General features: G+C 45.6%; 1 protein-coding gene across 6 annotated transcripts in view; it reads left to right on the top strand.

Annotated features, from left to right (window-relative positions):
* Positions 1-25850, top strand: part of CAMTA1 (calmodulin binding transcription activator 1) — a 992196-nt gene that overhangs the window by 943966 nt on the left and 22380 nt on the right. For all 6 annotated transcript variants that reach the window (XM_061382858.1, XM_061382860.1, XM_061382864.1 and 3 more), the window contains 7 exons: positions 15544-15695; positions 19033-19229; positions 19605-19683; positions 19939-20254; positions 20680-21206; positions 24010-24197; positions 24689-24935. In XM_061382858.1, coding sequence (XP_061238842.1) covers positions 15544-15695; positions 19033-19229; positions 19605-19683; positions 19939-20254; positions 20680-21206; positions 24010-24197; positions 24689-24935 — 1706 coding nt within the window. The remainder of the gene's footprint in view (positions 1-15543; positions 15696-19032; positions 19230-19604; positions 19684-19938; positions 20255-20679; positions 21207-24009; positions 24198-24688; positions 24936-25850) is intronic.

The raw sequence follows: 25850 nt of genomic DNA, 5'->3' as shown, positions 1-25850 counted from the left end.
GGCTAAAGAGGTGGTTCAGTGTGTCAGAGGTTGTCTGAGGAAGAATTGACTGAACCACAGGCAATGAGAGGAGGAGCCCCCTAAGGAGGGAGACTGGAGGCAGTGGGAGGCGATGTGGGGTCAAGCAGCTTCCCACACTAGTTCCTGGGTGATGTTCACCATTAACCTCCATGACCTTACTGGGGTCTGTGGTAGGTTAAAGTGGACCGGGAGCTTCCTCACTCAGAGACTGTCTGTATCAAGGTATCCTTTAGGACTAGTTTTAGTTCCTAAACCCTTTTGTTGGAATTACTTATAAGACATGCATATAAGATGCTCCCCACCACAAAAAATGATCAGATAAGTGTTAGGAGACATGCCTGCCATTAGCTCTTTACCAGCAGTTTATAGCGCACATTAGCGCAATAACTTCCCAGGTGGCTCAGGGGTAAAGAAGCTGCCTGCTAATGCAGGACATGCAAGAGACATGGGTTTCACCCCAGGGCCAGGATGATCCCCTGGAGGAGGAAATGGCAACACACTCCAGTTTTCTTGCCTGGAGAATCCCATGGACAGAGGAGCCTGGCAGGCTACAGTCCATGGGGTCACAAAGAGTTGGACATGCCTGAAGTGACTTAGCACGCACACACGCATTGCCTTTATTGCAAGGATGTTGAGGTCTGTTAAATCAGGGATACCCAACACCCCCACCCCGGGCCATAGACCAGCATCATTCCATGGCCTGTTAGAACCCGACTGCACAGCAGAAGTTGAGCAGTAGGCGAGCGAGCGAAGCTTCCTCTATATTTACAGCTGCTCCCTGTCATTCATGTTACTGCCTGAGCTCCACCTCCTGTCAGATCAGCAGTGGCATTAGATTCTCATAGGAGCTCAAACCCTCCTGGGAGCTGTGCACTCGAGGGATCTAGGTTGTGTACTCCTTCTGAGAATCATCCTCAGACCATCCCTCTACTCCGTCCATGGAAACATTTCTCCCTGGTTCCCAAAAAGTTTGGAGACCACTGCATTATGTCACAGCCTTTCTTACTAGTATCTTCTCTCAGCACTCAGTACCTAGAAGAGCCATGCTGTCCACAGCAATTGACAGTGATCTTGATCTTGCCTCCCTTTTTTGCTTTGTTTGCTAAGTTCAGCCAAATTTGAGGCTCACAGTTAACTGTCTTAGAGGATATTTAGTGTGTATTTTCTGTATAACAGCTTTATGTGAGCTTTTGTTTACTCTTTTCATGAATCTCCATTTTCCCTAATCTCTTGTTAAGCATAAGTATTTTTATCAGTCATCTCAAAGGGACATACCTGGATCCAGGTTAAGTGAGAGAAGGAGGGAGTTAGAGAGGTTCGGGTAGGGGGGATAGGTGAAGGCAGGGAAGGGAGACCAGGGAAAGGGAAGAAGCAGGGAAGAAAAAGAGAGGGGGGCCATGTCAGGGATTTCTGATGGGTGTGTAGCAGGGTTAGCTCCCACTGCAGTTTGAGTTGGTTATTCACCTTTTATTCCATCATTAACTGCTCCCTGAACCTTTAGACCAGCTATACTCGGAGTGGGATGATTTTTGTTGTTGTTTAGTCGCTATGTTGTGTCCAACTCTTTGCGACCCCATGGACTGTAGCCCACCAGGCTCTACTGTCCATGGGATTTCCCAAGGCAAGAAGATGGGAGTGGGCTGCCATGCCCTCCTCCAGGGGATCTTCCCGGACCAGGAATCAAACCCAAGTCTCCTGCATGGCAGGCGGATTCTTTATCACTGAGCCACCAGTGAACCCCTATAGGATGATGAAAGAAGCCCGATTTGGAGAGGTCCCCAAGGATAGCAAGATGACCCAAAAACTGTTGTATCCCCCACCCCCCGGCAAGTTGCATCCCCATTGAGTGAAAAGTGCTATATAAGGTTTTAGCTTTTCCACCTAATCCAAGGGATGTTTGAATAGTGGCCTCAGTAATACATTCATTGAGGCCTCACTCGTTTGGAATTTGTAAAAATTTGAAGATGACTCGAGTCTAGGCATGGAGTGCTGATAGAAGATGTATTGGGTTGGCCAAAAAGTTTGTTTGGGTTTTTCTGTATGTGCTTATGGGAAAACCAAAAAGAACTTCTTAACCAACCCAGTAATATCAAATAGTATAAGCCCCGCCAAACTCAAAATTTGTGGAAGCGAGTAGCCTGCAGACACAGGAGAGCAGCCCTTGATGTGTTTCTAAGCAGTGAGAAGGGAATGGTAACTCACTCCAGTATTCTCGCCTGGAGAATCCCATGGACAGAAGAGCCTGGCAGGCTACCCAAGTCCATGGGGTCCCAAAGAGTCAGACCAGCTAAGAAACTAACACTTTCACTTACTTTCACTTTTTTTCTGGAGCCAGTACACAAAATGGTCCTCATAGGGATCACAACAGTACTGAATAAAGGAGCTTACTGGTTAAAATTTTTCTATGGGTCTGGTGGTTCCCTTGGAGAAGTATTTTATCTTGTAATAAAATGATTAAAGTGGTATAACTTTGATCTTTAAAACTATTTCTCTATCTGTCAGAAAGACCTATGATAAATTGTAAAACAGTATCTTTAGATCATTTTATCTGTTTTCACCTTTTTAAAAAATACATCCAGTATTTTAAAGCAGTATAGCTATTTCTTTTAAAATAGAGACATTTCAGTCAATTGATTTGAAAAGGACCTCTTCTTCTATATTTATCCCAGAGTTTTACAGAATCTTACGTCATTGTAGAAAAAAAAAGTACTGTAGTTAGTACACTTTCGAGTTCTCTGTAGAATCCAGAGTTTAAAAAAATGTGTATTTGTGGAACATCTTGGACTTAAACTCTCTCACGAGGTCGCAGGACAGCTTGGGAACATCGGCACCCTACAGTTAGCCCAGGGAGAAAGCCTTGAGGCTCTAAGCAATGTGTGGGGAGTGAGCTGGAAAGAGCGAGAGGCGGCTTTCAACCAGAATCCCAAATGCACTGTGCGCGGTGTTTCACTCAGATGCTGAAAATCACCAGAAACTCAGGGCAAACAACATCTCTTGTGATGAGCAGCATTCTCTAGAAGCACCCAGGACTTTTTAAAAAACAAAACAAAAACAAAAACCTTTGCCCCAAGTACCTTGTAACACTTCTCATTGGCAGTTTTCTTTTTTGTTGTATATTCGACTTTCCCTGAATCGTCTCTGTCCCCCCCGCCTTGTCGTGGAGCAGCGCTGCTCAGGCAAAAGCGTTATCCTGTGTCTGGCTCGGTCAGTTTGTTTGTTTTCACGGGCCTGGTCCCCAACCTGTTTGATGGGATTAGGGAAGAGAGAAAGGGAGGAACTGCTTTTTGTAACCTGGCTGGAGGAAAGTCACCCGGAAATGATGAATGGAAACAAATATTTTGTCCTACGCAACTCCTTTGCCTTGTCCTGCTCGTAATTCACACTTTATCTTTTGAACAGAGGAAATTAAGTCCCTTGTTCAGTAAATGTTTATTTGGGGCCGACTATGTGCCAGGCCTCAGGAAGATGAGTGAACAGAGTAAAGGCAGGCGCTGGCCCCATAGAACCATCGAGGTCGCTCCATTGCCCTCTGCTTCCATCAGGATGGGGTTCTGGAAACGAAGGCACACGTCTCGTTTGGTTTTTGTGTCCCTGGTGGACACCGTGACAACTTGAGTTGTGCTGTTCACCGTTCACCCCTCGGACCCTGACAGGCACGAGGCAGTGCAGGCCCAGCAGGGGGTATGCACTTGACTTTCAGAGCAGGAGTCTGTTCTGGCCCTGATTCCCCATCCTTCTTCCCTGAGGACTCAGAGTGGTTTTTTTGGTACAGCTGGGCACCCCAGGACAACCTGCTGGCAGTTAATTAATGGATGCTTGCCCCTTGACAATTTCTGTGTGTTTTGTACAAGTTCCCGTCTTGGCAGTTGTGGTTCTTAAATGCAGGATTTTCCTTTACCACCTCATCTGGGTAAGATATTTAAAGTTCAGCACTCACTCACATCCTGACATCTTTTCCCTCTGAAGACCCCATTGGTAATGGTTACCAGGGGCGGGGTACGGGGGAGGAAGGAAGATGGGAGAGAAAGGATAGTTAGGGAGTTTGGAATCGACATGTCCACACTGCTATATTTAAAATGAATAACCAACAAGGACCTACTGTACAGCACAGGAAACTCTGCTCAGTGTTATGTGGCAGCCTGGATGGGAGGGGAGTTTGGGGGAGAATGGATAGATGTATATGTGTGGCTGAGTCGCTCTGCTGTCCACCTGAAGCTATCACAGCATTGTTAATCAGCTCTACTCCAATACAAAATAAAAAGTTAAAAATTTTGCATAGTGCTTACCTCTGAAGTTTAATATAATTTTAAGACATGTATTAGGAAAGAAATATTTTCATATCAGCCTTAACTTTTTAATAAACTGCATTTTATAATTGGAAAAAAAATATCCCGTTGGTGTCTGTGGTTTCCTCCATCGCTCCATGCATTTCTAGAATGTCTCAATCTGTACGTATCGTGCGTGTACTTGTCATTTTCACTGAAACTGTTGAGGCAGTGGCCTCCAAGTGTGGTGCTTTGGGGGGCATTAGCAAGCCTCCTCTTTTGTAGACTTGATGAAGGTAGGTGGCGCGTCTGTCAGAGTTCCCATCTCCTTTGCTCTCACGCTCACTAGCTGCAGTTCTGCGGCCTTGAACTGCAGTTGCTTTGCTGTTTGATTGGCAGTGAGGTTGGCTCCTGTGTAATCCGGGTGCTTGTACACTCTGGATGCCGTGTCATGATCCAGCTGAGCTCCTTGGGTTCCACTGAGCCTTTGTGTGCTTAGAGGATAGAGGCTGGGTCTCTTTGCCTGCCTTGCACTGAAGGATTTCAAAGGAGAAATCCTTGTAGGTTGGCTTTGCGCCCCTCATAAGTTCGTCTCATCGCTCTTCATCAGCTTAAAGGGTTTTTCCCCGTTGCACCTGAGACTCTGACTTTGTGAGCAGTGTGAACCATAGACCAGGAAGAAATCCAAATCCCCCATCCTGGACAATGAAGACGGTCTTAAGAAGGCTTGCTGACGTCCATTACTGGTGTCTTGGTCCATAGAGTTGGGGAGTTGTGAAGAAGTGGAGGAAGGCAGTTTTTCCTAAGGCTAAATTTAGCCGTTGCTTTGGAAAATCAGAGTGGTACAGCTTGTGCCTTATCTCCAGGCAGGCCTCACCCTCTCCCCTGCACTTGGACGTCTTCAGCAGCTATCCTGGGAGGAGCCGCTCTGGGCACTCTGGCCGCCCCTCGATTCTGGGAAGGAATTAAGCGACCTCGTGTTTCCCATCCTTCTGAGCTCCCCTGCAAAATGCTGGCGGCTTCCTCGGCGGCAGTTACAGTTCTCTACAGAAATAGCCGGAGTCATGCCTCCTTATGCTTCAGCAGCCCTTACTGCCAGCATGGCCAAGGGCTGGCCACGGAACAGGAGACACGGCCTCTGGTCCCCGGTCCAAATAGCAACCAGAGGGCACATGTGCGCCAGAGCCACAAATAACGTGTTTTAAAATAGCAGATGGTATTTGATGATCGCGCCTTCATTCATTTACCTGCCAAGGCAAAACTTTCTCTCCTGCTCTGGCAGTGAGACCAGCGGTAGCCCGGGTTGAGCAGTTGTCATAACAAGCTCTCGGGGTTGCAGATGTTATTTGTTTGCTGATTTTCAGGCTGTGCAAATCCACACCCACTTTCTAAGGCTGTTCTCGAAAATCTCTCTTTGGTCTCACAGTAAGAATGTCCCATTTCTCCAACAGCTGAACCCGTTAAGCACTTGGGTAACTACCTAGAGGTAGTCCTTTCATCAAGGTGCACTGCCAGGCACCGTGATCCAAGTACTTCATTTCCCTGGGGAAAGTGGGAATACCTGAAGGGTGAGGATCCGTATTGATAACGGGGATCTCAGTGGATAAAGGAAAGTGACATTGCGTGAAATCCCGGCTTGTGTCTATGGAGAAGTCAGGTCTTCCGCGGCTCTTCTGCCAGAGTCTTGCACCAACACACGGCACTTACGTAATTTGCTTACCTGAGCCCCAAGGAAAGGGCAGCCACCCAGGGAAACGCCTAGAGCTTTCTCACGTGCTTGCACAACAACTCCACTGGGCTTCAGTCATCTTGAATGCTCTTTGTCTCCCTGAGAATAGAGGATAAAATGGGCTAGTGTATGTAAAGCCCCCTGGAGCCCACTGTGGAGAGTAGAGGTCATTTGGAGCCCTCGTTCCAGAGTTTGGCTGACCTCATCCATTAGTTGGCTTCTGAAGGAGCTTAAATTAGAACATGATATTCCTTCCTGCCAACTGGGTATGCCCGCTCTGGATCTGGTACCAAGGGTACAAGACTTGCAGAAAGCTCGCTCTGGAAGCAATGACACATGTGAGAAAGTACCTGTAGGGACTTCCTTGGTGGTCCAGTGGTTAGGCATCTGCCTTGCCATGAAGAGGACACAGGTTCAGTCCCTGGGCCGGGAGGATTCCACATGCCACAGAGCAGCCAAGCCTGTTGTGCCACAGCTACTGGGTCTGTATGCTGCAACCGCTGAAGCCCACGAGCCTGGAGCCCATGCTCTGCAATAAGGAAAGCCACCACAGTGAGAAGCCCTTGAACTGCAACTAGAGAGTGGCCCCCGCTTGCCGCAGCTAGAGAAAGACCTACTGCAGCCATAAATAGTTTTTAAAATTCTTTAAATTAATTTTAAAAACTAAAATTATTATTTTTTTAAAAACTTAGAAGAATCTGCCTTGTAGTTGCTGGGACTTGGGTTCAGTCTCTGGTCGGGTAACTGAGATCACACATGTCTTGGGGCAATTCAGCCACATGCAGTAATGGAAGATCCCGAGTACCCTACTAAGACCCAATTCGGCCAGATAAATAAAGAACTACAGGTTCGTCTGCTGAATGCTGTCAGGACACAGAACAGGGCACAGAGGCTTGCTGAGTGGACTAGGAAGTAGGTTCAGAGCCTAACCTGTGCTCAAGTTCCTGTACTGATGCTCATGACCTTGGGTAAATAACACATTTTCAGAGCCTCAGCTTCCCCATCTGTAAAAGGGAGAGGAAAATCAGAATTGTTTCCAGGACTAAAAATAAAACCTGTGGAATGTCTAGCCCATGTAGATGCTCAGTGATAGCTACAAATAATAATTCTGAAAGGATGTTTGAGCTACACCCTGAAAAATAAGAGGGTCACCAGGTGGATATGGAGAAAGATGGGCATCACCCCAAGACCCCAAAGCATATGACATTCCTGGTCGCTTTGGAGACCAGTGAGCATGAGAGGACCCCTAAACAATTGCCCGAGGCTGTCGGCAAAGACCCATTTCCTGCCAAACACCTGACATTTAACTTTGTGGGTCACAGGGGAGGGATTCAGGTTATTGTAAAACTAGATTATCTGATATAAAGTCAGAAATTGCTTCATGTTGTATTGCTCAATGTGAAAATCCATTCGGTTCCCAGATTTAAAGTGAGTTGTACAAAATCTGCAGGTGACGGTAGGTGTGGCTGAACCGAGAGCCTTAGTCTGGGTAGTTGTTGGTTCCTGACACAGCCAGTTCCTTTCATTAGATGTCCAAACACTTGGGATTCTTCACTTTGACAGCAGCAAATCACAAACCTAAACTTGGAACACACTGTGGGTATCTGACTTCATGAAGTTTTTGTGTGTGTGTGTGTGTTTAAAACTTTGGTATTGTTTAGAAATTTTAGGTAAATGTTAATTGGTGGTGGTGTAATTGCTAAGTCATGTCTGACTCTTGCGACCCCCTGGACTGTAGCCCACCAGGCCTCTCTGTCCATGGAATTCTCTAGGCAGGTATACTGGAGTGGGTTGCCATTTCCTCCTTTGCGGGATCTTCCTGACCCAGGGATTGAACCTGGGTCTCCTGCATTGCAAGAAGATTCTTTACCATCTGAGCTACCTGGGAAGCCCCAATAATAATTCAGACTTAAGAGAATCTGACTACTTTTTTAAAAGTTTACTTTGTTTCATCATCCTCATAGGTAACAATAAGATAGTGATATTCTCATTTTATCGGAGAAGGCAATGGCACCCCATTCCAGTACTCTTGCCTGGAAAATCCCATGGATGGAGGAGCTTGGTGGGCTGCAGGCCATGGGGTCACTAAGAGTCGGACACAACTGAGCGACTTCACTTTCACTTTTCACTTTCATGCATTGGAGGAGAAAATGGCAACCCACTCCAGTGTTCTTGCCTGGAGAATCCCAGGGACGGGGGAGCCTGGTGGGCTGCTGTCTATGGGGTCGCACAGAGTTGGACACGATTAAAGAGACTTAGCAGCAACAGCAGCAGCAGCAGCATTCTCATTTTATGGATGAGAAAATTGAGATGCAAAGTGATCGTAATTTTTCCAAAGTCACACGGTGACAGGATTAAACCTGTAGCCCTTCTCTCTACTCTGGTGTTCTTTCTACTCTTTCATCGCTGCTTAGTCTAGAAATGCTGCTTCTGCTAAAACAAGCAAACAAAAAAACAGGTCGAACAGGCTTATGAAGAGGCTTGGAATGAATTGTGAGCCAGACTGGCTACAAAGCCATCAGCATCATTTATCTTTCATCTGGGGTATAGGTAGGTGGGTGCACATGTCTTGAATGTAGTGGGAAGGAATTGCTGCATGGCAGTTGAACCGTCTCATCCCCTGAAGCCATCCAAGTAAATAAACTGCTTTAGAGAGAAGCAGGAGACAAAAACACACCTGGGAAGACATCCCACTGAGAGAGGAGAGAGCAATGAAAAGGTAAGGTTTGGTGAGGTTGAGAAAGTAGTGCCTGATTAGTTGCAGAAAGCAGGGCAAGGAGGTGTATTTCAAATCATTTTCAAGTGTTGTCAGGTGTGAATTGGCCGTGTGCTTGAGATGTGCAGCTGATGCTGTTGGAGCCCGTGTGGAGGGATCTGCCATAATGTATGTGCGTGCATGCACAGTTGCTTCAGTCGTGTCTGACTCTTTGCGACCCCTTGGACTGTAGCCCGCCAGACTCCTCTGTCCATGGGATTCTCCAGGCAAGAATACTAGAGTGGGTTGCCATTTCCTTCTCCGGGGGATCTTCCCAACCCAGGGATCAAACCCACGGCTCCTGCAGAGCAGACAGGTTCTTTACCGTTAAACCACTGGGTACCCCTGTGTGATGTACAGGAGGTGACATTTCATGTGTCCACCTTGGGTGGGAACCTGTGTCTCCACTGGAGCAGGTGGTCCTGGGGCCTTTCTTTAACAAACACTAGGCAGAGAGAGGGTTCATTCTTGTGGAGGGAGGATGGCCTCTTAGAGCAGCAGTCCTCAAGATGTGGTCCCAAACCAGAGCATCACCTGAGAACTTGCTTGAAATGCAACATCTGGGCTCACCTAAGCCTACCAACACCAAAACCAGCATCAACACCAACACCCAGGGGCATCCCTGGTGACTCAGTGGTAAAGAAAGCACCTGCCAATGTGGGAGACACAGGTTCGATCCCTGATGGGGAGAGATCCCACATGCCATGGAGCAACTAAGCCCATGCCCCACAGCGGTTGAGCCTGTGCTCCAGAGCCTGGGAGCCACAACTGTTGAGCCCGTGTTCCACAGTTACTGAAGCCCAAGTGGTGCCTTTGAGCCCATGCACCACAAGCAAGAGTACCCGGTCTCCACACCTAGAGAAAAGCCCACGTAACAACAAAGATCCAGCAGAGCCAAAAATAAATGTTTTAGAAACCCAACACCAAAAAATCCTGGACATTGGGCCCACCAAAGCCCTCCAGGTGATTCCGTTGCCTGCTGACACCGAAAACCACTGGGCTGAGCAGAAGAACACACCCCTGGAGGCTCACATGCTCCAGGAAACATGCGCGCTCGGCTTGCTCTCCGTCCAGCCGGGGTCTCCCGAGGGAGCAGTCTGATCACTTCACTCAAACTGTCCCAAGGACAGGCGACTTGCAACCCCTCAGAACTGAATCACCATTGGCTTTGTTTGAAACATCATGGATGAGACTGGGGCAAACCTCATCAGCCCCCTCCATCTGCACATTGTTCTCTCCTCCCTGCCTCCATACCGAATTAATTCAACAATTCAGGTGCTTTCAGGCTGCGAAAATTATTTGTTGGTCAACAGAGAAAGACAGGGATCTCTTCACTAAGACATCCCCCAGTACCTGGTACCCAGTCAGTTCAGTTCAGTTCAGTCGCTCAGTCATGTCCGACTCTTTGCAACCCCATGGACTGCAGCACGCCAGGCCTCCCTGTCCGTCACCAACTCGTGGTGTTTACTCAAGCTCACGTCCATTGAGTTGGTGATGCCATCCAACCATCTCATCCTCTGTCGTCTCCTTCTCCTGCCTTCAATCTTTCCCAGCATCAGGGTCGTTCCCAATGAGTCACTTCTTCACATGGGTGGCCAAAGTGTTGGAGTTGCAGCTTCAGCATCAATGCTTCCAATGAATATTCAGGACTGATTTCCTTTGGGATGGACGGGTTGGATCTCCTTGCAGTCCAAGGGACCCTCAAGAGTCTTCTCCAACACCACAGCTCAAAAGCATCAATTCTTCGGCACTCAGATTTCTTTATAGTACAACTCTCATATCCATGCATGACTACTGGAAAAACCATAGCTTTGACTAGACGGACCTTTGCTGGCAAAATAATGTCTCTGCTTTTTAATATGCTGTCTAGGTTGGTCATAACTTTTCTTCCAAGGAGCAAGCTTCTTTTAATTTCATGGTACCCAGTAGGTGCTCCATAAATACTTGCAGATGAATAAGTGGATCTGTAACTAGTTTTTAATCAGAAGTGTTTTGCTTCTAAATAATTATATTACCTTTATCCAGTAATACACAGTTAAGATGTATATGCTTGCTCTTGGAAGGAAAGCTATGACAAACCTAGATAGCATATTAAGAAGCAGAGACATCACTTTGCTGACAGAGGTCCATTGTAGTCATGTATGGATATGAGAGTTGGATCATAAAGAAGGCTGAGTGCTGAAGAATTGATGCTTTCAATTTGTGGTGCTGGAGAAGACTCTTGAGAGTTGCTTGGACTGCAAGGATTTCAAACCAGTCAATACTAAAGGAAATCAACCCTGAATATTCATAGGAAGTACTGATGCTGAAGCTCCAGTATTTTGGCCACCTGATGTGAAGAGCCAGCTCATTGGAAAAGATCCTGATGCTGGGAAGGATTGAACTCAGGAGGAGAACAGGGCAACAGAGGATGAGATGGTTGGATGGCATCACTCATGTCCAACTCAGTGGACATGAGTTTGAGCAAACTCTGGGAGACGGTGACGGACAGGGAAGCCTGGCATGCTGCAGTCCTTGGGGTCGCAGAGAGGCAGACACAACTGAATGACTAGCCAACAACAGCAACACAATTAACATGAGAGATAGTTCTGAATTCGCTGAGTATCTTACAATAAAGGTTTAATTAATAAAGCTATAAAGCCAAAACTAGCATCACGTTGTTGCTCTTGACTTGCCAGTCATGGAGAGGTGTAGACCATCATCTTAAGATGATGAAGGAAGTGTGATCTGATTCCTGGTCCACGGGGTACCATGGTCCTATGCTCCAGGGTGCCAGCTCAATTGTTTCATATTTTAATCATTACCACCTCCCCCATTTGAAGTCAGTAGGCTCAGCAATGCTGTTCTGCATGATACAGTTTTCTTAAGAGGTAAATAACTGCTTCTGAGTGTCTTCACTAAGTGCTTCTTAGAACAGCTTGATAACGTGTGAGAGCTGACCGCATAGTCCACTGTGGGGCTGGCACTGGACACTCAGTCTGGGAGCAGGAGCCAGTGACCCCTGGGGCAGACCCGGCACTGGTGACTTAGTGTTTTTTCCCTCGACCTTAATATATTTTTTTTTCAAAATTTAAACTTTTTATTTTTACTGGGTTTTAGCTGATTAACAGTGTTGTGATAGTTTCAGGTGAACAGGGAAGGGATTCAGCATACATGTGTCTATTCTCCCCCAAACTGTGCTATACAATAGGTTCTTGTTGGTTATCCATTTTGAATATAGCAGTGTGTGCATGACCATCCCAAACTCCCTAACTATCCCTTCCCTCCAGCAACCGTAAGTTCGTATTTTTCTAGTCTGCAGGTCTTTCTGTTTTGTAAGTAAGTTCATCTGTATAATTTCTTCTTAGGTTCCACATATAAGAGATGTGTGATATTTCTCCTTCTTTGTCTGACTGACTTCACTCAGTATGATATTCTCTAGGTCCATCCATGTTGCCCCAAATGGCGTTACTTCATTCTTTTCAGTGGCTGAGTAAAATACTCCGTTGCGTATATGTACCACGTCTTCTTTATGCATTCCTCTGTTGATGGACATTTAGTTTGCTTCCATGTCTTGGTTACTGACATTGGAAACGGCGGTGCAGCCAACACTGGAGTGCATGTATCCTTTTGAATCATGTTTTTCCCTGGACCCGAGCCCAGGAGTGGGATTGCAGGGTCATTCGGTTTTGACAGGCAGCTGCATTGGCAGGGGCTTGGACGGGATGGGCTGGGGGTGCAAACCAGGGCCGCCTGCACTGTTGCCAGTGCAGCTGAAACAGAACCACCTCGACAGGCAGAGCACAGCCACGTGGCGTGCCCTGTGCCCTTCTCCCTGTTGGCATGACTTGGCATGTTAATCTTGGCCACCGTGCTCCAGACCAGTGCAAACCAAGCTCCAAAAGAAGCGAAAAGATTCTAAACACATACTCAAGAGACACAAGATTTGCAGGCTGGCAGAAGAAACCATCAGGATGTTTAAGCTGGTTCGGCAGTCTGCGTGAGGCTCTCTGCATGCGTTCAGAGTTGGGTGGTTATCTGGCTGGCAGGATCAGGAGGAAGCAAGGAGAGTTTAAAAACATACCTGAAGGATAGTTGCTGTTCCACTTGAGTTCACTGTCTTTTAAAAGGTAAAATTCTTTGTCTTCTGTTGGCTTCAGATGGAGGAGTGCTGCATTCTGCAAAATTCCCATTTTCTAGTGGAGAGGTGGAGAAGGCAAGGCACCCCACTCCAGTACTCTTGCCTGGAAAATCCCATGGGGGAGCCTGGTAGGCTGCAGTCCATGGGGTCGCTAAGAGTCAGGCACGACTGAGCGACTTCACTTTCACTTTTCACATTCATGCATTGGAGAAGGAAATGGCAACCCACTCCAGTGTTCTTCCCTGGAGAATCCCAGGGATGGCAGAGCCTGGTGGGCTTCCGTCTATGGGGTCGCACAGAGTCGGACACGACTGAAGCAACTTAGCAGCAGCAGTGGAAAGGGCACAGAGAAAGGGTTCTGGGACCAGCTCGGAAGTTTCCCATCAGTGATCCCAGGATGACGAGCCATGTCCGGTACATCACAAGCAGATATTCATTCAGGGTTGAGCCCCCATCTGTGACCATGCCACTGAGATACTTAGAGGGGTCTCAGGGTTTGTCAGTCTGTATGAAATTGGGGGGAAAGATGTCACCTTTCTCTTTTAAAGAGGAAGGCTTTTCCTTTGGTGGTGTTCCTGGAAATAGCTTACTAAGAAAATAATACGATTCTTGCAAAGCAGTCTTCCTCGTCCTGCTTCTGTGGTTTAGGAAAGTGAAATCAATTTGACACTCTGTATTGAAAACTTGCCCCTGAAACAGGTGCTTACTACCTTTTGACTTTGAGAAAAAAGTTCTATTCCCTGGGGTAAGATCAGCTAACTCTTGTGCGTCTTCTCTTCCCATGACTTTCCCTTCCTGATTTTAGCACCTGGTGGCCAAGCTCTGAATCATGGAGACCAATAGATAAAGTGTCTTCTCATGCCTCAGTCAGCTTCCCAGGTGGCTTTAGTAGTAAAGAACCCACCTGCCAATGCAGGAGACCTAGGAGACATGGGTTCAATCCCTGGGTTGGGAAGAGCCCCTGGAGTAGAAGATGGCAACCCACTCCAGTATTCTTGCCTGGGAAATCCCTTGAGCAGAGGAACCTGGCAGGCTACAGGTCATGGGGTCGCAGAGTCAGATGCTATTTGCACGCATGAATGCCTTAGTATCTTGGTCTGTAAGATGAGGCCAGCAGACCTGCCTCACCTGATGGTCATGAGGGTTCACGGGTTAATGTTTGTAAAGCTACTTCATGGGTGAGTAGTGCATGGAGTGTTCCCTTGCCTGTTTTTTGTTGTGCTGGGTCTTTGCTGCTGCGGGGCTTTTTTCTAGTTGCGGTGTGCAGGCTTCTCACTGCTGTGTCTTCTCTCGTGGTGGAGCACGGGCTCCTGGACTCATGGGCTTCAGCGGTCGCAGCACTCGGGTTCAGTTGTCGCGGTGCACGGGCTTAGTTGCGGAGCAGCACTGTTTACTCCCTAGTGTCAGGACTTATCATCTGGATGACGAGGGAGGCTGATAAAATATTTCTTCTCCAGGGTACTCCTTTCCTTGATTCAGATGGCTGTGTTTTGAAAATAGTGCCTTCACAGCAGGTTGATCAATTTCCCAAGATATTTTATTCCCTTACCATAAGATGATGCTGATGGCTGGCACCCTTGTCTGGGACTTAACCATGTCCTGAACATTTACAAATCTGTTAATTCGCTAAATTCTCTCAGCAACCCTCGGAGATAAGGACTGTTAACTATGCCCATTTAAGAGTTAAGGAAACTGAGGCACCAAAGAGTTTGTTCAGAGTTATATAACTATTATACAGCACAGCCAGGGTTCTGTTTCCTGTCTGGTCCTTCCTCACTTCTCCAACTGCATCTTCTGCTGTCCTCTCGGGTGTGGTCCAGGCATGTGGCTTCTTCTCCTTAAACATTCTGCCTCAGGGCTTTGCAGAGCTCTTACCTCACTCCAGCTGTCATATATGTGTGTGTTTGCAGCTAGAGCCTGGATCAGAAAATAATTTTTTTTTCAGTTTTTGGGTAAAACTGATATACCTTATATATATATATATATGTAACTATATGTGTGTGGGTTTGTGTATATTCTTCTTTCTCACAGTGATCTCTTGCTTTCTTATTTTTAAATGAACTTGAACTTTTATTATTTAATTTATTTATTTGGCTGTGTTGGGTCCTTGCTGCGGCACAAGGGATCTTAATTGCGCCATGCGGGATATTTCAGTGCAGTGCAGGGGCTCTCTAGCTGTGGCATACAGGCTCAGTTGGTCCACAGCATATGGGATCTTAGTTCCTGATCAGGGATTGAACCAGCATCCCCTGCATTGCCAGGCAAATCCTTAACCACTGGACCACCAGGGAAGTCCCAATGATTGCTTTCTTTCACCGATTTAAATTGTGTTCATTTGTTTGCTCTAGGGGCCTGTCCACCAGATCTCCCTTCAGGGTTTCCACTGGGGAATTTGACAAAGAAATGGGGTCCCGGAACCTGAAACCACGACCTTGACAGAAAGGGTTTTTCTGTTCCTTTCATTGAGAACTTGGGCTGCGGTCGCGGCTGCGGTCTTGTGTGAGGTGTCGGGGTCATCACCAGCCTGGACAAACCCAGGTGATCTGGTTGAGTGGGTGATCGCCTTGGATGCCCATCCTACAGGCTGGACTGGGCCACGGATTAATGCCCATTCTTCCGAAACACAGCCTCACCCTTCCATGTTCTGCCCTAGATAACCAGTTCAGGATGTCCATCCTGGAGCGGCTGGAGCAGATGGAGAGGAGGATGGCAGAGATGACCGGGTCCCAGCAGCACAAGCAGGGGAGCGGAGGAGGCAGCAGCGGAGGGGGCACAGGGAGCGGCAACGGAGGGAGCCAAGCCCAGGTACGAGTCCTTGAGGGCCATCGCCTTCCTGACATTTCACGTTTCACTGAGGAGCGCGGCAGTCGATCACAAGTCTCTTCTCTTCCACTGGTGTGCTTCCTGGCTGAGGCAAAAGGCAGGGCAGGGGGCTTTGTAGTCCTTGTGCTTCTGAGTATTTAAGTCTGTTCAACAGGGAAGAAGCCCTGGACTGTGGGCCTTCTCAGTCGTTCACCTCCCTAAGCCTTAAATCACCTGTGGATCTCAGAAGTCACTGCAGTTACCTGCCAGCAGGAGGGAAGGCATCCAGTGACAAGACAGAGCCCAAGCGATGACTCAGATCTTCTGGGCTCGGAGTCCAATTAGAACCTATTTTGTATCTTGTGTCCTATCTCTATCTTAAGTATAAATAGAAACCGTAATTGAATTCAGTAATTCATAAGACTTGTATAAACTCCAGGAGTTCGATCGGAAAAGGACTGGGCCCTTTTCAGTAGAGAACAATAGAACAACATTATACATTCTGTCATTGTCCAGATGCTTTTTCAGCAATTCCGTGACGGGTGAATTAGTGTCGTCGGGTTCAGGGAAATCACCAAATACTAGAGTCCCAGGAGTCTTGAGAGTTTTATATCAATTTCTTGTAGGAGCTTCATTTTGGGAAAGTTTCCTAGGTAGACATTTTTTTTTCCCCAGGAGACTCTAGAGTAAAGGTAGAGGGACGGATGGTGTTTATCACCTTCCCTGCTGAGCCATTACCTAAAAGCCTCAGATAATTCTCCCTCTTTCCGTTCAAGATGATGATTTTCCCTGAACAATCACATTTGTAAGTAAACATTTTGAGTCTTATAAGACTTGTAAATATCAAGTGTTAGTAATATTTTTAGTAATAGATGAAAACAAAGCATAAGGTACCACCACCCTCCCCAAAATATCAACCTTTTTTGGAAAATTTTCTCATTTCTCACCTGTCTTTGGAAATCAAAGGAAAGACTTGGCACAAAGTAAAATATTAAGGCTTCTTGTCCCCCTGATACAACTGTTTCATAAACAGTAGTAAGCATTGTTTACTGTGTGTCTCATGGCTAAAATAAGAGTCCCACAAAGCCCTTTTTCTTTCACTGACAAAGGCTATGGAAAGGGACTGGAGTGTAATGTCCATTGTATAGCTCAGCTGTTTGGCCCCTGGCCTGTTATCTGATCCCATATTAGCTGCTACCGAATACTCGTTCATAGTTTATGTTGGCGTCAAGGAATATGTGTCCACTTTATGTGATAGAGATGTAGCTGGTCTTGTTAATGCAAAAAAAAATTCCTTTTGTTCCTTACCTGGTGACTTCTATGTGTCCCGAACGCGTCTTCTTGGTGTATACAGAGCAGCCCTGCCTGGGTCTTTCGAGTCAAGGCCATTCTGCAGGAGGTCAGGGTTGCCTGACTACATGCCTATAACATGTCATGACATTTCTAGTGAGGGTGACATTATAGCCATTTTCTAGGTGTTTAAAATTTTTTTACAGGCGTTTGTTTTCCAGATTTAAAAAAAAACAGTGAGGAACAACAGTATTTCATGGGGTTCATTACTGGACAAAATAACTTAAAATAATAACCAGAGACAGGACCTCCCTGGTCCAATGGTTAAGACTTCACCTTCCACTGTGAGGGCTGCAGGTTCGATCCCTGGTCAAGAAACTAAGATCCCACGTGCATCTTGGCCAAAAAACCAAAACAATAAAACACAAGCAATATTGAAACAAATTCAGTAAAGACTTAAATAGTCCACATCAAAAAAAAAAATCTTAAAAAAAACACCAGAAATGAGAATTGGACTAGAGTCTCATTTGTTTGAGAGAGGGTATGAAACATAAAATTATCACAGAGAGGATATATATATAAACATACAGATGATTCACTTTGTGGTACAGCAGAAGCTAATGCCACATTGTAAAACAATGAAATATACCCCGATAAAATATACACCCCAATAAAAAAATTTTTAAAAGAAAATATTGTAGACAAACACAGATGGTATTTGAGGCTAGTAAAATGTCATTTGTTTAGATGCTGGGGATTCTGAATAAAATTTCATTTAAAAAAAAAAAAAACCTATCACAGAGACTCAGATAAGCTGTTGAGGTTACTAACTTTGATTGTATTTTTCTTCTTGTACAACTTCCTTATAACAGAGAGAAGAAAGCCAGGTGGTTAAAGTGAGTGAATTTCTCTTTCCCATATGCCTCTGTTGTTGTTCGTACTGTAATAACACTTGAATTTGGAAGTCTCTAATGCCTTCCCCAGTCGCCTTTTTGCTTTCTATAAAGGACTGGATTATTCCTGGATTTTTTAAATTTATTTTTTCAATTGAGCTATAGTTGACATATAACACCGTGTTAGTTTCAGGTGTACGACAGAATGATTAAGCGTGTGTGTACGCTGCCAGATGATCACCATGATAAACCTAGTTAACTTCTGTCATCAGACTTAAAATTTTTCTCCCTTGTGGTGAGAACCTTTAAGATACACTCTGTTAGCAAGTTTCAGATACGCAGTTGAGTGTTATTAACTTTAGTTGCCATACTGTACGTGACATCCCCGGGACTTACTCATTTCATAACTGAAAGTTTGCATCTTTTGACTCCTTCACTGTTTTGCCCACCTCCTACCCTCCACCTCTGCATACAACTCTTAGTCTGTTCTCAGGATCCATGAAGTCAAGAAGGCTTTCTGTGTGTGTGTTTGGTTTTTGTTTAGGATTCCACGTGTAAGTGACACACATTATACAGTACCTGTCTTTCTCTCTGACTTATTTCACTGAACGCCTGTAAGGTCCATCCATGCAGTTGCAAATTTTAGAGTTCTTATTTAGGGAGAAAAATCCCCAAGTGACAGTTCTCCTCCATAAGGAGCTGGGGAGTCAGCGGTCCAGGCAGCAGCCCCCCACAACCCCCCTTCCGTAGAAGCATTAAGAAAGTTACCTGCTTCGCTCTTCTCTGCCGGTTTCCTGTCTACAGTGTTTAACTACATCACCTGGGAGGCTAGACCACATTTTTGTTTGTTTTATAGTATATGCTTTCCCTGAACTGGATCAGCACGGAGTTCACAGTCAAACTGTCAGCTGCAGTAGACAGACTCTGATGCCCTTAGAGTTGCAGAAGATTCCTGTGTGCCCGGCTGTGGGTGTGCCGCTAAGCTGGACTTGGCATGTTCTGTCTCTCTTTCATGATGCTTCCTTATCTTCAGTTTTGCGCTTCCCGTTTTCAATTGCTAATCACACAGAGTTTGTTCCCCCTCTGGTGTCCGAAGGCTGACATGGTGGTGGGCCTTTGGGCCTCCAGTCATCGGAACACGTGTTGTCTCGTTACAGTGCGCATCCGGCCCTGGGACGCTGGGCAGCTGCTTTGAGAGCCGAGTGGTTGTCGTGTGTGAGAAGATGATGAGCCGAGCCTGCTGGGCAAAGTCCAAGCATCTGATCCACTCAAAGACTTTCCGTGGGATGACCCTCCTACACCTGGCCGCTGCCCAGGGTTATGCCACCCTCATCCAGACCCTCATCAAGTGGCGGTAAGGCCGGTGTCCTCCTCACCCATCAGCAGGCACTCCTCTTAGTGTGTCCACCAATGGATGGAAATCTGGCCATTCAGGGAGTATGGAATCCTCTCAGCAAAGGAGTCTCTCTGAGAACAGTTCCACAAAGTTCTATGAACTTCCGCCCAAGAAGTACTGAGCGAGATGCTAAAGTAAACTTTGGACTTTTCATTTCCTCCTGGCTCCTGGCAAAACAGAGCATCCAAACCACCTAGGAAGCCCGGGACTTTGTTTCTTCCCATCAGCAATGTTGGCTGCCCACTTCGGTTTCATCTCTGTGGGTTTTATAATGTTGTGGTATTTTTTAACATTGATTCTCTGTGCAGTAATTTGTGATGCTATCTGTTCCAGCACAAAGCATGCAGACAGCATTGACTTGGAACTGGAGGTCGACCCCTTGAACGTGGACCACTTCTCCTGTACTCCTCTGGTAAGAAATGGGTTCATTTATTCCCCAAACTGTTCTTCTGGGCTGGCATGAGGATATGCCTGGCTTCCTTTGTGTTCACCCTTGTTGATACATGATATATATCGGAGCCACTTTGTAACGGAAATGTTTTATGGCACTGTTGAGATTGCTGCCAAGGACCGATTTGTCAATTGGCAGCAGTGGCAGAAGTCAAATAGGATTTTTTTTTTTTTAACTCATATTGAGGAAGCGCACTGTGTCTCTCTGTTTTTTTAGATGTGGGCGTGTGCTCTCGGGCACTTGGAAGCAGCTGTCGTGCTGTACAAATGGGACCGTCGGGCCATCTCTATTCCAGACTCTCTAGGAAGGCTGCCTTTGGGAATCGCCAGGTCACGAGGTCACGTGAAGTTAGCAGAGTGTCTGGAGCACCTGCAGAGGGATGAGCAGGCTCAGCTAGGACAGAACCCCAGAATCCACTGTCCTGCAGGCGACGAGCCCAGCACAGAGAGCTGGGTGAGCCAGTGGCACAGCGAGGCCATCAACTCCCCAGAAATACCCAAAGGAGTCACTGTCATCGCAAGTACCAACCCAGGTAAGAATCCTAAATGGTGACATCTCAGCACTTGGCGGATTCCCCTTTTGCTGTCACGCCTCTACCCTCGGAAAAGTCCATAGGATGTTCACATACGTTTAAGGGTTTGGGGTTTTCTTTTTAGTGTTTCTAATTTTCTTTTTAGCTGTTAGAATGCCTAGTGCTTCCCCCAACCCCGCTCGCCCATCCCACCCCCAAAACTGAGGGGGGGAAAAAAAACTATGTTACTGTGAGAAAGAACTACAAATTTTGGAGGAGGATTATTTGAATACAATATATACTGCTGGGGAATATGTAAACGTTAGGGATGTGTCTTGAGTTCTGGCTTTGCACTCTGTGTCTCTCAGGCATAGAGAACATGTTAATTCTTTAGCATTCCTCACTGTACCACCTGTCCTGACTGTCCTTTCTACTGTACTTTTCAGAGCTGAGAAGACCTCGGTCTGAACCCTCTAATTACTACAGCAGTGAGAGCCACAAAGATTATCCAGCTCCCAAAAAGCATAAATTGAACCCCGAGTACTTCCAGGCAAGGCAGGAGAAGCTGCTGTCCACTGCACTGAGTCTGGAACAGCCAAATATCAGGAAGCAGAGCCCTAGTTCTAAGCAGCCTGTCCCCGAGACAATCAGCCCCAGTGAAGGATTGAGGGACTACAGCCGGGAGATCTCCCCTCCCACTCCAGAGACTGCAGGATTCCTCCACGCCTCTGCATCCCAGCCGGTAGTAAAGTGGAACCCCAAAGATCTTTACATTGGTGTGTCCACAGTACAGGTGACTGGAAATCCGAAGGGGACCAGTGTAGGCAAGGATGTAACACCTTCACAGGTGCGTCCACGGGAACCAATGAGTGTCTTGATGATGGCTAACAGAGAGGTGGTGAACAGTGAGCTGGGGTCCTACCGTGATGGTACAGAGAGTGAGGAGTGCTCACAGCCCATGGATGACATACAGGTGAGCGTGGAGAAGGTAAGCTTGCAGGGGCTGGTCCATCCACCCGCACTTCCATGATCTTTGCTGCCAGTTTCCTAGAGGTCTTGTCATTTTCTTACCAGTGACTGGTTCAAAGTCTGGGCTTATGTATAAGACTAGTGGAGAGTCTTCTTCACTTGGGCCACTCGTGAATCAAACATTTTGAACTGGGCCTGAAAACCAGGGACTGGAAATATGCTTATTAGAAATGTCAAGTTAGTAGATAGTGTCAAAACAGGCTCAGGGTTTCTAAGTCACTTAAAGGGGGGAAAAAGAAAATTTGGCTCACTTGGGAAAAGTTCAGGAATTGGCAATAAGGAAAAAAAAACAACAAAAATAATACTCTGAAATATAATATTATAGGAATATTTTTAAACATGAGTCATTCCCACTTTGGAAACTGTTAATTCTATTAGAAGATCCTCAGACTGGATAAAAAGAAGCAAAGTGTATTATATACTACTTGTAAAAGACAGAATTAAAATGAAACAGAAAGGATGAAAATGAACTGACAGGTGAAGATATAACAGACAAAAGAGTATAAAAAAGAAAAAAAAAGTATAATTAAGGCAAATATTATATATATACAATTTATCAAAAAGTTATGACCATAATGAACCATTGTGCGCCTAACAACATAGTTTCTAAATATTAAAGCAAATAAATCATAAAGAAATGTGGTACCAGAACCACAATCATTGTATGACACTAACGTGACTATCTCAAGAGTTGTCAACTGAGGTACATGTGAAGAGAAAATGAAAAAAATTGACAACACAATTAGAAAGTTTGACTTAGTATATATACTTAATATATGATTATATAATTATGTAGATGTATGAATAAAAACATGGTAAATATACATATCATTGTTCTGACATATCTAAGCACACTTGTGAAAACTGCTCATATATTAGAACCCAAAGAGAATTTTAATAAAAACCCAACGTCATTTGAATAAAAAGCCCTAAAGTCATTTAAATTCCATTGCCTTTTGTAGCTGTCACATTAAGAAATCATCTACTTGGTATCTCAGAGTATTGCACTTATGATGTTAACATGTCCTTATATTAACACAGTTTTATAAAATAGAGGATTTGGGAGAAGAATGATTACAGATAGTTATAACCTTTGGTCTCCAGAAATCCCACTTTTTAATACTTTGATGGGAAAAGAATCAAGGTAGGACTTACTTCGTCCTGTTACCAAGACGGTCAGTATAGAAGGAGAAGAGAAGAAAAGCTGTGATATTCTTCCCTAAAGGTTTTCATTGTATTCCTTTTACAATTCTTTGTTGACAATATCGAAAATTACCCAAGATAAGTATTTTTTAACAGTTTTATTGGGGTATAACTTACCTACCATAAATTCATTCATTTTAAGTGTTCAACATAATGAACGTTTGTGAGTTTGTACAAAATTCACAACCGTCACAAAAGTCCCATTTAGGGCACTTCCTTTCCCCCACAGAAGTTCCCTGTGCCCCTTTGCAATCAACCTCTGTTCCCATTCCAGTCCTATGGATCTGACTCTAGAAATGTTATGTAAATAGAATCATAAACTGTCACATTCTGTGTCTGGCTTCTTTCAGTCAGCATAATATTCGTGAGGTTCACGCATGTTGTAAGATAAGCATTTAATCATTTTTGTATAGATCCTTTCTGAACATTTTCAGTTCACTTAAAAACTGCTGTATTTCAACTTCCATTTTCAAGAGATGTGCAAGAAAACTTTTAAAACCAAGCTCATATCTCTGATTCTAATTGAATAGATCTATTCCAGACTCGTTGTGAGGATTCCTAAATATATCTGTTAGGAATTTATTTTGGGATTCTCGTATCAGCAACCCTGACTCCAGTGGTTTAATAAGAACGTAATTTCTTTTTCTTGTACAAGTCCAGAGGTTTGGTGATTCACTAATGCCATCAGAAACCTGGATATTTTTTTTTTTTCTATTCTTTTGGCTTTTCTCTTCACTTCTGTTGCTTTATGATCATAATGTGGCTTCTTGAGCTTGGCTGTGGTCAGAGCAGGAGAAGAGGGGCAGGGCCGGGTGCATCGGCACCTTTCATCGGGAAAAGCAGACGCTCTGCCCACATCTCTCCCAGCAGACTTGTGTATAGTCTCCTTGTCCAGAGGCTGGTCACAGATCCCCGCCTTGGTGCAGAAAGGTGGGAAACCGAGAGGAGAATCAGGACAGGTGGCTTGTCTTAGTCACCAGCTGTCCCCTGGGCCTTGGCTCTTTGCTGCTCTCTGCAAAACTAGGGTTCTCTGGGCAGGACAAAGTGGGGAGGGGGGCATAGTGGTCAGGTGGGAACATACTCCAGTATTCTTGCCTGGGAAATCCCATGGAGAGAGAAGCCTGGAGGGCTGCACATGGGGGTCACAAAGAATCAGACATGATTCAGCAGCTAAACAACAAGAACAAGTGGTCAGGTAACCAACAATATCACTATAATTACATGACCATGTCCTCTAGAACTGCCCAGGCCTTAGTATCCTTAATCAGTTGATCCTAGCTGATAGTAGAAAGTAGGCATAAGCCAGATATTCTCAAAGACTTAAGGTTTTGGACCGAGCTGATTTTTGGAGCTCCTCAGATCTGGGATCTCAGCATATGTGAGCGAATCATGTAAAACATTTAGATAATATCAGAGGGCACTGGACTGTCATGTAAGCCCACCCTCCTTCATTTCTCTCTTTCCCAGGTAGCGGGCGGGAGGTGGGCCGGCTGGCTTCTAGGGCCCCATCCTAACCTGAGTGCTCTGTGACCTCCGGGTTCCAGGTGAACATGATGACCTTGGCAGAGCACATCATTGAAGCCACACCCGAGCGGATCAAGCAGGAGAACTTTGTGCCCTTGGAGTCCCCGGCGTTGGAAAGGACAGACGTGGCCACCATTAGCAGTACGATGAGCTGGCTGGCCGGTTACCTGGCTGACGTAGACCATCTGCCAAATGCTGCCCAGATCAGGTCAGTGAAGTCCACGGGCCTATCCCCAGGGCAAGTTCCTGGATTTACCTGGAGGCGCAGGAGACCCACTGAATCTGAGGAGATCTGGGTAGTAGATGCCCTTATCAAGGAAGGAAGGGAGCATTAGGCTGGATTCCATTGCCTCTCTCAAGGACCTCTTTCTTCCTCACCTCTGCTATGATGTTTCTTCCCACGGCAGAGTGTAGGAGATAATGTGTCATAGCATGTTCTCCCCAGTTCAACTGAAGCTTCACAGTTGGATAGTGGACTTACTGGGTTTAGTACTTAGCCCAGTACTGAACTCATAACAGGTGTTCAGCGTGAACTTACTAATTGAAGGGCACCCGGAGTCTCCTTAGCATTTTTCTGGACTGAGTAGAGGTGTATCCTTCATGGTCCACAGTGGGTACCATCTTGTATCTTTGACCAGTGTGTGATGAATCCTGCAGACCAATCACCAGCCTTCTCCCTCATGTCTTCTTTTGTTTCAGAAGTGCATATAATGAGCCTCTCACCCCTTCTTCTAATACCAGCCTGAGCCCTGTAGGCTCACCAGTCAGTGAAATAACTTTTGAGAAGCCCAGCCTTCCCTCTGCAGCGGACTGGTCTGAGTTCCTGAGTGCATCCACCAGTGAGAAGGTGGAGAATGAATTTGCACAGCTGACCCTGTCTGATCACGAACAGAGAGAACTCTACGAAGCGGCCAGGCTTGTCCAGACAGCTTTCCGGAAATACAAGGTAAAAGACAAGAGTCCTGGGGACTTCCCTGGTGATCCAGTGGTTAAGACTCTGCCCTACCACTGCAGGGGTGAGGGTTCAATCCCTGGTCAGGGAACTAAGATCTCACATGCTTTGCAGCCAAAAATAAAGAACTTCTTTAAAAACAAAAACAGACAACAGAGTCCTTTTGTGATCAGGGAAAAGTCAGAATCATTCAAACTGAAATAAATGCCATTTCTTTTTTTCTCTGAGTTTATAATTTGAAATAAAGATTCTATAATTAGGTCACATAAGATTATTAAGAATTGTCAGAAACTTTAGTGGAATAAAACTGACCAGTAATGCGATGGTTATTACCCTCTGAACTTACTGTCAGGGTAATAATAGATATTCATTATTTAGTTAATACAAAGTTGACATCTCTGCCACAAGGAACGTATGACCTGGAGCAGGGGTTTCTGGCTGGAGGCCTGGAGACTGACTGTTGGCTGCCCATGAACTCCTAAAATTTTATGGTGAAGTGTCTGTATGTGTTTTTGGTGAGCAAGGTCCAGAGCCTTCCACAATTTCTCAGAGGAGTCTTTGACCTCCCTGGACATGAGTCTGAGCAAAATCTGAGAGATAGTGAAGGACAGGGAAGCTTAGCACGCTGTAGTCCATCATGTTGCAAAGTCGAACATGTCTTAGCGACTAAACAACAACAACAGGGAGGTGTGTAAGTCATCAATCTTTGACCCAGAAGTGGAGGACTCGGTGTTATCTTAGGAAGGACAGAGCAGAGCAGCAACTTATAAGGACAAATAGCACAATACCTAGTTCTTTAAATCCTTTGACTGTTGTTGAGGCCTCCTGACATCCAAATATGATAGTTCTGTTTAAAAGCCAGAATAGCCAGAGAGGTATTCTGTAAATTCATTTTTCTTAATTTATCAT

This window comes from Bos javanicus, chromosome 16 (genome assembly GCF_032452875.1).
Source record: "Bos javanicus breed banteng chromosome 16, ARS-OSU_banteng_1.0, whole genome shotgun sequence".
Lineage (NCBI taxonomy): Eukaryota > Metazoa > Chordata > Mammalia > Artiodactyla > Bovidae > Bos > Bos javanicus.
This window is presented reverse-complemented; position numbering and strand designations above follow the sequence as displayed.